Raw genomic sequence first — 12,640 nt, 5'->3', positions numbered from 1 at the left:
AATTTCAGAGAGGAGTGTGTCGGTAATATTCCCAACAGTGGCATCAGAGCTGGTCGGAAATTCCATACAAAATTTTCGTTGCACGTTGCCGTAAAAAAGGACGCATCCGGTGGAGGCTTTCCGGTGACGTTTGCTGGAAACGGTAAAAACAGAGACGCTCTCTGTTTTTTTTGCAGAAGGTAGACGATGAACAGTACTGGTAAGAGGGGGTGGCTTCGGACCGAGCCGGCTCGAGTTCGGCTCGCGTGCGATTCGGTATCTCTTGAGCTCGAGATCCGGTATCGGCTCGACCGAAGCCAGGTTCGGCTCGCGAGCCGGGTCGTTAATTTAACGAGCGGCAGAATTCGGGGAGGTATGGAAAATTTTCGGGAGTCTCGGTCTCGGGGGGTTTGGGAAATTTTCGGGATTCTCGGTTTCGGAACCGGAAGAGAGTCGTCGTCTTCCATTCCGTCTCTGCGATTCCGCGATTCCTGTTGAAACCAGTGCGCTAAAAGGCTCGAACCTATTAAAAAAGCAACCCCACGGATCTTATACAAGGACTGGCCCGGTCGATACAAACACAAATTCCAACACTCCCCCGCACGGGAAAACCCGTGGATAAATTCACCGGAAAAACCCGGGACAAACTCCTGGAAAAACCCAGGACAAATTCACCAGAAATACCTGGGACAAAATTCGGTGGGAGCGGGACTCGAACTCGGGACCAACCTAGCTCTGATACCATGTTGAAACCAGTGCGCTAAAAGGCTCGAACCTATTAGAAAAGCAACCCCACGGATCTTATACAAGGACTGGCCCGGTCGATACAAACACAAATTCCAACAATTCCCATGCCCTTCTCTGCCATTTCCCATGCTTCTCTGTCGTTTCCACTGATGAGGCCGTGGCTTATGGTGCCGTTGTTCAGGCTGCAATTCTGAGTGGCGAAGGCAACGAGAAGTTTGAAGACCTGCTGCTTCTGGATGTGAGTCTCATACGTGTTTCTTTCTTGTGTTTTGCCCTCTCGTTCGGGCAAATCTGCCTCTCTCCTCCTCCTACAGAAATTTAATCCGGAAATTGCCCTACATTTCTGGCCTTCGTCTTTGCAGCTCGCTGACTTTGCCCATTACTGCATTTCTGTGCTCCAACGGCACTGCCTGGTCTTTGCAGCTCCGTTCGTCATTGCTTGCTCACTCTCTTTTTGTCTATTTATCGGGCTTATGGCATACTATATTGGCATCCAAGCGAAGCAACAACGAGATGGGAATTTTATTTCAAAGGAAGGCTATGTAAAATAAATCTTGAAAATGTTCAAGATAAAATGTTCAAGATGGACAATTACAAGCCAATAAACACACCAATGGAATACGGAATCAAAATGTCCAAGTATGAAGAAGGAGAAAACGTAGATCCAACCTTTTTCAAAAGTTTGGTAGGAAGTCTACGTTATTTAACTTATACAAGGCAAAATATTTTCTATGCAGTTGGATTGGTCAGCCGCTACATGGAATCTCCCACAACCACCCATTTCAAGACAACAAAAAGAAATCTTCGATATTTGAAAGGTACGATTAATTTAGGCTTGTTCTATTCAGTTTCTGAAAATTACAAGTTTATTAGATATAGCGATAGCAAATTGGGGTGGAGACATAGACAACCGAAGGAGCATGACTGGATGCCTATTTTTCATGGGAAATACTGCCTTCACATGGATGTCAAATAAACAACAGATTGTCACATTGTCTACTTGTGAAGCAGAATATGTTGCAACTACTTCATGCGTTTGTTATGTAATTTGGCTCAGAAATTTATTAAAGAAGATAGGCTTAACACAAGAAGAGCCTACCAAAATCTATGTCGACAATAAGTCAGCCATTGCTTTAGCAAAGAATCCAGTATTCCATGATCGAAGCAAGCATATCGACATTCGTTATCCCTATATAAGGGAGTGCAATGCGAGAAAGGATGTGCAAATTGAATATGTAAAGTTACAAGATCAAATTGTTGATATTTTTACCAAGCCACTGAAAAGAAAAGACTTTACAAGATTAAGAAATCTGCTTGGAGTCATAGGATCAAGATTAAGGAGGGGTGTTGGATCATAACCTTGATCTATGAATCATCAATGAAGCCCAGCAAAAAAAAGCTTCGGATTTTCTATGTGCTGGCAATGAAGTCGGCAACGAAGTCAGTAATTAAGTTGGTAAAGACGTTCAGTTGGTAAAACAAAGTCGGTAACAAAGTCGGCAACATGAAGTAGGCAAACCAGTAAACATGTAGGGCAAAGATTATACCATGTAATGTATGTATTTGTGGTGTTGATTAACTAGTAAAGTCTATAAATAGGAATGTAATCCCTGTAATCTATCATTCAGAAATTTAGAGAAAAATTCAGAGAGCTTTTGTCCGAGAGAGTTTAAATTTCAGAGAGGAGATTGTAGGTAATATTCCCAACAGTTTCAAGTGTTGGAGGGAGTTTTGATGGATTTGGTCACAAGAACATGTCGAAGCGAACAAGCCAGGACAGCCGACACGAGTGATTTTAAGGTAACAGCAGACGGTAAGCACCCTTTGTCACTGCGGAAGAAGAGCGCCTCATACACGGGAATGTTGATCAGAATCAAAACCCCGCACAGAAGGAATTGCAGTCCCAAAGCGTCGAAAGCCATAAACTCGCTGCTTGCCAGGACAGTCTTCAACCCTCCACCCAAGGAAATAAGGTTGAGCAGAGCAAGTGTGGATATGATAACAAACATTGGAGAAGTTGATCCGAACTCCATGATCTCCTGCTCATACCTCCTGCAAACTTCCCCATCGGCTACTTTGGGTGTGACTACGAAGCTGGATTTGGAGAAACCAGAAAGCTTGAGAAATGCGTCAACGAATCCAAAGAGGTACGAGGTAGTCCTTTTGAACATAATCATCCTCAGCACATTCCACCATCCTTTCAGAGTCTGTCCGCACCAAAGTGACTCAAACACACCGGATACATGATTCGCCACGATCACATAAACAAAGGGTATGAACCACGGGCTGGACATCTGTTCACATGAGATTGTTTAGATATCCGCATCTGTTTGTGGAAAGTTGAGAGAGAGAGAAGGAAGAGAGAAATGCACCTTCGGGAACACGGCAGTGCCAGTGTAGAGGCAGAGCGAGGGTACGACAACATAATATAGAGTAGGGATTGAAGTGCAAGCCCATAAATTATAGACGGAATACGCCATGCGGAGGCCAATATCAATCTTCCCATCCCAACGGAAGAGAGGAGAGTACTTGGAGAGGACTATATGCAAATGGCCCTCTGACCATCTTTTATGTTGCACCAGTACTTGTTCCAGTGTGATCGGACCAATTCCCAAGAAGCTTCTCCTCGGTGGATTGAAATATACGGATTTCCAGCCATTGCGTTGGATTGAGAGTCCTGTTACTACGTCTTCAACTGCGAACCCGTATCTTAGACCCATCTAGAAATCCACAGATCAAATGGAAGGAGAGAGAGAGAGAGAGAGAGAGAGAGAGAGAGAGAGAGAGAGAGAGAGAGAGAGAGAGAGAGAGAGAGAGATCTTAGAGCCATCTAGAATTCCACAGATCAAATTAAAGGAGAATCAAGAGAGAGATACCTCTGTTCCCCATTGGGTGTTCTCTTCAGCCGTACAACTGGCTAGACCCTTCACCCTTTCTTCCAACTCCCTGATACTTTCATCTTTCTTTGCTGAGCTCTTCCTCCATTCTTCCTTGTAGCCTTTGCTGTACTGCTTCCCACACAGACTTCGTCTTCTATGAAAGCATCCCGTGCCTATGTACAGAGGTCCCCCGAAGCCATCGGCACCTCGAAGCTCTATCTTCGCGGTTACCAATTTTCAAACAGTTCAGTGAGACGGCAAAAGCTATTATTCTCCATTAACTACCAAGAGTAGGTTTTGGGAACTCATACTCACCTCATTAATGACGATCAACTCATTATGATAAAAATTGTTCCTGGTGGTATTATTGAATGTCTGGGGGGACTGCACATAGGCAACCTCGTGGCCGTTCTCTTCGTCCATGAAGAAGCACAATGCATCTCTCACCGCTTGGGAATTGTTGGAGTACATGTCGCAATCCACATTGAGAATGATCTGGCCATTGCTGCTCTCTGATGACACTCTCAACTGCAGATTGCACATGAAGTAACTTTTCTGGTTCGTAGAAAGCTTAAACACCATCTGATATGAATTTATGACAGTCGACCCTCTACTATTTAACAAAGAGAAAATCATTGTGTTTAGATCTTTTATGCTGCTATTCTTGTTCTTTTTTTATATTTTTATAAATAAAAAAAATATTTTTAATATAATTCATTAACTATATCCAATAATTTACATAATTATTACTTAATCAAAATAAATAGTAAATATTGAATTACAGTTAATTTGGATTATAGTTTCAATTCCAGAGACGCTAACAGGGAGATGGTGTAAACTCCCAGAAATTACTGAACTCTCTTTTGTTTAATTATCTCTTTCGTCTCCAGTGTTGGTATTTCAAGAAACGAATGCACAGCAGTCAAATTTTCCAGAAACAGACCCTAAAGATGTTATCTGCTCTGCTTCTTTACGTGAAGATAAGGAGTTCAGACGTTACCTGCTCTACTTGTTTATATGAAGGAGCAGTTGCACCAGTTGAGTTTAGCTTACCAATGCATTCATGGCTCCAGCTTTGAAATGATGGGGATGTTCAGGCCTCTTCTCCCGTGCCAAGTACACCAGCGTCGGCAATGGACATCCGTCGACGTCTGAATTCTGTGGGTTGCTCCCGTCCAGAAGTATCTGATAATTTAGTAACATAAACGGATATTGAGTAAAAAAGATTCTAAGAAATCTGTTAAAACAGATGCTAATAAACTGAGCAAACAACAGTAATCGAGCATATAATCAAGCTATAAACGAGAAATGCAGAAGGGTAAATCAATACAAAAGGAGAAGAGACACTGGGTAGAGGCGATGATTCCAGTATGTTGAGTGAAGAAGAGAGTTTTGTAGCTCCAAGCATACAAATCGAAGACCGATTTCTCCCAATGAAGCCCTCTTCCTTCCCAAACCTTCTTCCTCTCGACGAAACCCTCTTCCCGACGAAAAGCCCCCAAATCGAATGTATTTAACTCGAAACCTCCAGACAGAGAAATTTCCAATTAAGTGATTTAATCGGGTAACATACACGGGTCCGAAAACGGATAATTGGGTAATCAGGGTAATCGGATTCAAGACACCCGATTAACAAATCTCCACCTTGGCTTGAAATCGATTACTCCTCTGTGAAAAATTGAACCTGTCTATCGCCATCTCCACTTTGCCCCTTAGGGCGTCCTCCTCAGGTACTGCGAATACCAATCAAGTCCAAGCAGTGCTTGAATTTGAGTGTAGGAATTGGTTTGGTTATCATATCTGCTGCATTCTCTGTGGTACCAATCTTCTTTACCTCATTCTGGCCCTGAGAGACAATATCTCTCACAAAATGATATTTGACATCAATGTGCTTAGTTCTCTCATGATACATCTGATTTTTAGTTAGATGTATAGCACTATGACTATCACAGTGAACAACTGTAGTACCTTGTGGCAAACCAAGCTCACCAAGTAAACCTCTCAACCAAATAGCTTCTTTCATTGCCTCAGTCATAGCCATGTACTCGGCCTCTGTAGTCTGTAATGTTGCCTTCCAGCTCACTGCACAACTCGAGAGGGTGAAAACATAACCTGCCAGAGATCTTTTCTTATCATGATAGCCAGCATAATCAGAATCAACATAGCCAACTGCACCAATATCTCTGCAACCCCCAAATACCAAACTAGTACTAGTAGTACCCTTCAGATATCCAAATATCCATTTCACAGCCTGCCAGTGTCCCATGCCAGAACGTGCCATATATCTACTCACAACACTAACTGCATGTGAAATATTTGGACGAGTGCAAACCATGACATACATAAGGCTCCCAACTGCACTCGCATAGGGAACATGGGACATGTGCTCCTCCTCATCCTCGGTCTGCGGTGACAACTCTACTGAAAGTCTGAAATGGACAGCAAGAGGTGTGCTGACAAGTTTAGTGTCCTGCATCCCAAAACGCTCAAGATGACTCTTTTGTGACAGATACAACTTGTTTGCCTTTCTATCCCGGCAAATCTCCATGCCCAATATTTTCTTTGTTGTGCCCAAATCTTTCATCTCAAAATCACCACGGAGTTGAGCCTTCAAGTTGTTGACCACAGACATATCTTTGGCTGCAATAAGCATATCATCAACATATAACAACAGATACGCAAATGAACCATCTGAGAGTTCCCTGAAGTAAACACAATTGTCATGCTCACTTCTAGAATAACCATGGTCCATCATAAACATGTCGAACCGTTCATACCACTGTCTAGGTGATTGTTTCAGGAAACAAACATAGTCCTCTTTTCCCGAAGCAGAAAAGCCCTCTGGCTGATGCATATAAATCTGCTCTTCAAGCTCACCATGTAGAAAAGTTGTCTTGCATCAAGCTACTCTAGCTCTAAGTCAAACATAGCAACCATAGCAAGCAACACGCGAATAGAGCTATGTTTTACAACAGGTGAGAATACCTCAGAGAAGTCTACACCCTCTCTCTGACTATAGCCCTTTGCCACTAAACGTGCCTTGTATCTAGCATCGTCATCACCTGGAGTTCCTTTCTTTCTCTTGAAAACCCATTTGCATCCAATAATCTTTTTGCCCTTCGGTGGTTTCACAAGCTCCCAAGTTTGTTTCTTTTGGAGAGATTCCATCTCCTCATTCATAGAAATAGTCCATTTTTCAGAATCACTACCCGTGACAGCTTCACGGTAGTTAGAAAGCTCTTGAAACTGAATGGTCTCTGCCACAGTCAATGCATAAACCACCATGTCTGCATAGCCGTACTTCTGAGGTGGCCTTACCTGCCTCCTCACTCGATCTTGAGCCAAACTGAACCGTAGCTCTTGAGATGCATCTTCTACCTCACTAGAATCTTGCACCTTTTCATCAATGGACTGAACTGGAGTGTTTTCTATGTCCCAGAAGTATCACTCTCAAGCTCCACCTGCTCACTGATACCCTGATTTCTGCCTTCATCAACAGACTCCTTCCTGGGATGAAGCATATAAGTTTCATCAAAAGTAACATCTCTACTGATAAGAAACTTAGGTGCCTTGGGATCAGGACACCATAACCTATACTCTTTCACCCCAGATGCATAACTCAACAATATGCATTTCTTCGCACGAGGTTCTAATTGACCCTCATTCACATTAGCATACGCTGGACAACCAAAAATTTTCAAACTAGAATAATCTGCCAGAGATCCAGACCATACCTCAACAGGAGTCTTACACTCAATAGCAGTGTGTGGAGACCGATTCACCAAGTAGCATGCTGTGGAAACTGCCTCAGCCCAAAAAATTTTCCCCAAACTCGCATTAGAGAGCATACACCTAGCCCTCTCCAAAAGTGTCCTGTTCATGCGTTCTGCGACATCATTTTGCTGAGGAATGTGCCTAACTGTACGATGTCGAGCAATTCCCACATTCTTAACAAAACTCCAAACCATTATCAGTCCTGAGTCTCTTGATTTTCTTTCCAGTCTGATTCTCAATCATAGCCTTAAACTGTTTGAAAGAAACAAACGCTTCATCCTTAGTCTTCAACAGATAAAGGCAAACCTTCCTAGAGTAGTCATCAATGAAGGTAATAAAATAACGAGCACCACCCTTTGAAGGAACACGAGAGGGTCCCCACAAGTCAAAATGGATATAATCCACTATACCTTTGGTTCTGGGGATTGCCGTACCAAATTTCAGACACTTCTGTTTCCCAAAAACACAGTGTTCACAGAAGTCTAAATTCTCTGTCTTCTGACCACCAAGCAAACCCTGTTTGCTCAAAATTGTCATTCCCCTCTCACTCATATGCCCTAATCGCATATGCCACAGACGAGTCATGTCTGTATCTGAATCTGTAGATGAGAAAACCGTTGCAGCACCTATGACTATACTGCCCTGAAGCACGTAAAGGTTGCCAACCTTTTTTCCTTTCATCACAACTAATGCACCTTTACAAACCTTCAAAACTCCACCTTCAGCTATATATCTACAACCAAGAGAATCTAGAGAACCTAGAGAACCAAGTCTGGTACATGTCGAACTTTTGACAAAATCCTCACTATATCATCATGAATCTTGATTTGGACCGTTCCAATCCCAATAGTTTTACAGGGCATGTTGTTCCCCATCAAAATTGTATCACCATTCACCGACTGATATGTCACAAAATAGTCTTTGATAGGACACATGTGGTAGGAGCAGCTCGAATCAAGTATCCACTCATCTTGTGAACCATAATTACCAAAATACCCTCAATCACAAAAAAAAAAAAACTCAGGTGCTTATATCTTCTCTCTGGACCTCTCTGATAAACAAAGTCTCTCTCTTTTCACTTCTAGAATCAAACACCGAACAATGCCCCAAAAAAAAAAAAAATTCTTCTCCTCGGCACTTACAGAAACCACCAAACGGAAGCAGTGCCGAAAAACTTAGAGCTCGGGACAAAGAACTCTCTTCCCGTTAGCGGAAATAGAGGGACAAACGGAAATCCGGCGCCGTTGCCGGAAAACCCCGCTCTGATACCAATTTGTTAAAATAGAGGCTAATAAACTAAACAAACAACAGTAATCGAGCATATAATCAAGCTACAAACAATATAAGTAAACGAGAAATGCAGAAGAGTAAATCAATACAAAAGGAGAAGAGACACAGGGTTACGTGGTTCGACAACAGCCTACTCCACTGGTAGAGGCGATGATTCCAGTATGTCGAGCGAAGAAAAAAGCTTTGCGGCTCCAAGCATACAAATTTAAGACCGATTTCTCCCAATGAAGCCCTCTTCCTTCCCAAACCCTCTTTCTCTCGACGAAACCCTCTTTCCGACGAAAAACCCCTAAATCGAATATCTCTAACTCAAAACCTCCCAACAGAGAGATTTCCGATTAAGTGATTTAATCGGGTAACATACACAGGGTCCAAAAACAGGTAATCGGATTCAAGACACCCTATTAACAAAATCAAAATAAACATAAAGCTTTGAAGATCAATAAACCGATTGGTATATCAAAAGGCGAATTTCTCCCTCTTCTTCTTTGGAGCGACACGAGGAAGATGCAGAAGATTCAAGCTAGAAAAATAACTCTTTTCAACAGTCCCATCCATTATCAGTTTTTTAATCTTTACCTTGAGGATCGTTTGATGATTCCTTGCGGTTACGTCAGCATTCCACTCGGAAAAACCTTCATGCTCTGCTTTTATCTCTTTAGAGATCTTCCCTGACTTGGTTGTTGCTTCAACGCGACTCTCCATTTCTTGGAACAGTTTCTGAGATGAGTAGAAAACGTCGTTAAGCTTCATAGATATGTAACTTTTTCCTTTGATAGTTCTTACTGGAGTCCTTTGTTGAGCGAATAAAATTACCTTCACAGCTTGCCATTCTTCAACAAACGAGTCGCTTGCCGGAGGATCAAAGGGAGATGAAAAGTAAGCGCCGGGGGACCTGGGTTCCACGTTAAACTTCTTGCAGAAGGGAATCCAGTGTTTGGCGTAGCGAGATGCTTCTAACAGAGCATAGAACGTCAAATCAGATCCTCCGTCGTCTGAGAGATAGACGGCGATCTTTTCCGATGGGTAATCGTACGCCATGACGGATAGAACAGTGTTGACGACAAGCAAAGGAGGCTCTATGGTGGGATCGGCTGTACATACAAAGATATCGATATACGGCAATTCCTTCTCGTATCTTTTTGGACAAACAAATATAAGATCAGATTCGAATTCAATAGAATTCCTCGCTGAAACAGAAAAGAATTGTAGTCTCCAATCTTACCTCTGGGAGAGTCTTTCCTTGAAAGTGTAGCGAAGAACAGGTCTCCAGCGAACAGACTGGTTGAGGATCCAGTACAAGCAGAGGAAGATCTCTGCTCCAAACAGCCCATACCAAACCCATCTCTCCCCTGTCTCGGGGATATGATTCCACCTATAGAACCATATCAAACAGATCCCCACAAATACTGAAAGAGCGTAAAGCCTGTAAGCAGTTCTCCACTTAAACTCCTCCGTTTCAAACAGAGGAGCGCACCCATCTTCTCTTCCCATCTCTTGCTTACTGTGTCTTCTTGCTCACAGTGACCGATTTTATAATTTACTACCGTTGAAAAGACGTTGTCGCTCCGTTTCAAACAGAGGAGCGCACCCATCTTCTCTTCCCATCTCTTGCTTACTGTGTCTTCTTGCTTACAGTCACCGATTTTATAATTTACTACGTTGTCGTGAGAAGTCATTCGTTGTCGTTCCTATTGACCTTACCCATGGCAGAGATTGGATCGTGTTATCACGTTAGTGTCTCTACCTTATAGTGGAAGACAGCTAGGTTGATAAGGGAGCTAAGTTCAGTAAATCTCAGTACACGCAAGCAGTTTGATTGGAAAAGCCTAAATGACATCACTGCTTGCGTACTGGCTAAATTTATATATCAGATAAGAGGGAGACCGGAAAGATGAAGATGGATATATCCCTTAGTATACTGCTTCCCGCTGAGGCTATCTCTTCTATGGAAGCATCCCGTACCAATATACAGAGGTCCTCCCAGGCCATCCGCAACGCGTAGTTCCATCTTCACCATGTCCCATTTTTTAAAGAGTTCAGTTTGACAAAATAGGATTTTAAAATTTTTGTAAACATAAAATAATTTTATAAACCCATTAGTCTTTCTGGTTCAATTTAACTTTGCAGTCTGTAACAAAGCAGTGAAGATAAATCTCACTTGCACCAGTGAAGACGGATACACAGTGGTAGCTTACCTCGTTCTGAACTATATCAAGTAGAGACTCACCTGTTCGATAATCGCCAGCTTATTACGGTAAAAGTTGTTCTTCGTAACGTTACTGAAATTTTGTGGGTGCTGTACATAAGCAATCTCATGGCCTATCTCTTCATCCATGAAGAAACACAATGCATCTCTCACTGATTCCGAATTGCCGGAGTACATGTCACAGTCCACATTGAGAATGATCGGACCATTGCTCATCTCTGCGGACACCCTTATCTGCAAATAGGAAATTTGGTGTGAAGTTTAGAAAGTTTAAGCACCAGACAAACGGAACTTAACAATTACCAGTGCGTTCATGGCCCCGGCTTTGAAATTGTGGGGTGATGTGGTCTCTTCTCGCGTGCCAAGTACACCAGTGTAGGCAGTGGAGATCCATCCACGTCCATATTTTCTGGGTTCCTCCCGTCCAAAAGTATCTATCAATTCACAACCAGAAGCAGATAATGGCAAAAAGATTTAGATATCGATTTTCACAAAGTTGACAGAGTAGGTTGATTTATTCAATTTTTACCCTGAGAATGGTCTGATGATTCCTCGAGGTTACTTCCGAGTTCCACTCAGAAAACCTTTCGTGCTCTGCTTCCATTTCTTTAGAGATCCTTCCTAACTTGACAGCGGTGTCAATGCGATTCGCCATTTCTTCATACAATTTCTGTAAAAAAGGATAAATATGATTTACTTCCAAGGAACAAATTGATTAACATCGAGGGAGTTTTTCTAGTCATTCGTTTACTACCTTGAGAGCTTGCCATTGCTCGAGAAACAAGCCACTTCTGCAGAGATCACATGCGAATGTGAAGTAGGCGCCAGGAGATCCGCAGTCCACTTTGAACTTCTTGCAGAAGGGAATCCAGTGCTTGGAGAAGCGAGATGCCTCTAGGAGTGCATAGAACGTGATTTCTGACCCTGCGTCATCTGAGAGATAGACACGGATGTTCTCGGATGGGTAATCGTAGGCCATCACTGAGAGAACAGTGTTGATAACAAGCAAAGGTGGCTCGACGGTGGGATCCGCTGTGCAGACAAAGATGTCTACATTTGGCAATTCCTTCTCGTATCTTCTTTGACAAATCGAAATTCTCATCAGAATTAGATTTATTGGTCGATTATTCCATGTTTAAATTGGAAAGTTGCACAAGGAAGAAGACAGCCATCGCAGTAAAGCTTAAAAAAAAGAGTGGCATAGCTCGTTAAAATTTTAGTACCTCTGGGAGAGACTTTCCTTGAAATGTAGCGGAAAACAGGCCTCCAACGACCAGCTTGAGTGAGGATCCAGTGAAAACCGAAGAAGAGTTCTGCTCCAAACATACCGTACCAAACCCATCTGTTCCTGCTTTCTGGGATATTACTCCATCTGTAAAACCAAATCCAACACAACCCCACAAATATTGAAAGAGCAAACACTCTGTAAACACTCCTACCCTTCATCTCCTTTGTTTCAACAAGAGGGGCATACCCATCTTCTCTTCTTCCTCTCCTTCTATCTTACCAGAGTTTTACCAGAACATGTCCTCTTATAGCGAGGAGCAGTATACTGTTTTCTCTTGTGCAGACAAGCTGCTGCTTATCTCTTTGCGGTGATAATCTCTTTCAGAGTAGAGCCAAATACGACACTGGCGGCTGCAAATAATCGCCGAGGGAAACTACCATAGTCTGAGGTCATTCACATGAGAACGTTTTGACTCTTCCTTGCTACTCGGGTGGTCTGTGAAGTAAACTGAAAGATCCTCTTTATAGTAGGAAC

The 12,640-nt window shown here is 42.6% G+C and overlaps 1 protein-coding gene and 1 pseudogene across 1 annotated transcript; both read right to left on the bottom strand.

Moving 5' to 3' along the window:
- Positions 1-2,289: 2,289 nt before the first annotated feature.
- On the bottom strand, positions 2,290-10,344 carry LOC137940155 (cellulose synthase-like protein E6). The gene is made up of 8 exons (XM_068785090.1): positions 9,895-10,344; positions 9,486-9,807; positions 9,249-9,389; positions 4,659-4,790; positions 3,921-4,133; positions 3,603-3,824; positions 3,099-3,446; positions 2,290-3,020 (listed from the first exon to the last, which is right to left on the bottom strand). The coding sequence occupies exons 1-8, from the start codon at positions 10,161-10,163 to the stop codon at positions 2,439-2,441; spliced, it is 2,229 nt and encodes a 742-aa protein (XP_068641191.1). The 5' UTR covers positions 10,164-10,344; the 3' UTR covers positions 2,290-2,438.
- Positions 10,345-10,539: 195 nt separating this feature from the next.
- Positions 10,540-12,546, bottom strand: LOC137940795 (cellulose synthase-like protein E6; annotated as a pseudogene).
- Between the last annotated feature and the right edge of the window lie 94 nt (positions 12,547-12,640).

The sequence above is a fragment of the Aristolochia californica genome, unplaced genomic scaffold (genome assembly GCF_029961685.1).
Source record: "Aristolochia californica isolate CCGP_79_NKW_82.1479 unplaced genomic scaffold, dmAriCali1.0.hap1 SCAF_9, whole genome shotgun sequence".
NCBI classification, from domain to species: Eukaryota; Viridiplantae; Streptophyta; class Magnoliopsida; order Piperales; family Aristolochiaceae; genus Aristolochia; species Aristolochia californica.
The sequence above is the reverse complement of the archived record's forward strand: the minus strand, read 5'-3'. Positions and strand labels throughout refer to the sequence as shown.

What these genes read in the sequence shown, in the direction of transcription:
- LOC137940155 (XM_068785090.1), bottom strand. Translation starts at nt 10,163, where the DNA reads ATGGGAAGAGAAGATGGGTGCGCTCCTCTGTTTGAAACGGAGGAGTTT. An exon ending in AAGGAAAGACTCTCCCAGAG is followed by an intron (nt 9,808 to 9,894) that starts GTAAGATTGGAG and finishes TTGTCCAAAAAG; the next exon opens with ATACGAGAAGGAATTGCCGT. An exon ending in AGTTGATCGTCATTAATGAG is followed by an intron (nt 3,825 to 3,920) that starts GTGAGTATGAGT and finishes GTAACCGCGAAG; the next exon opens with ATAGAGCTTCGAGGTGCCGA.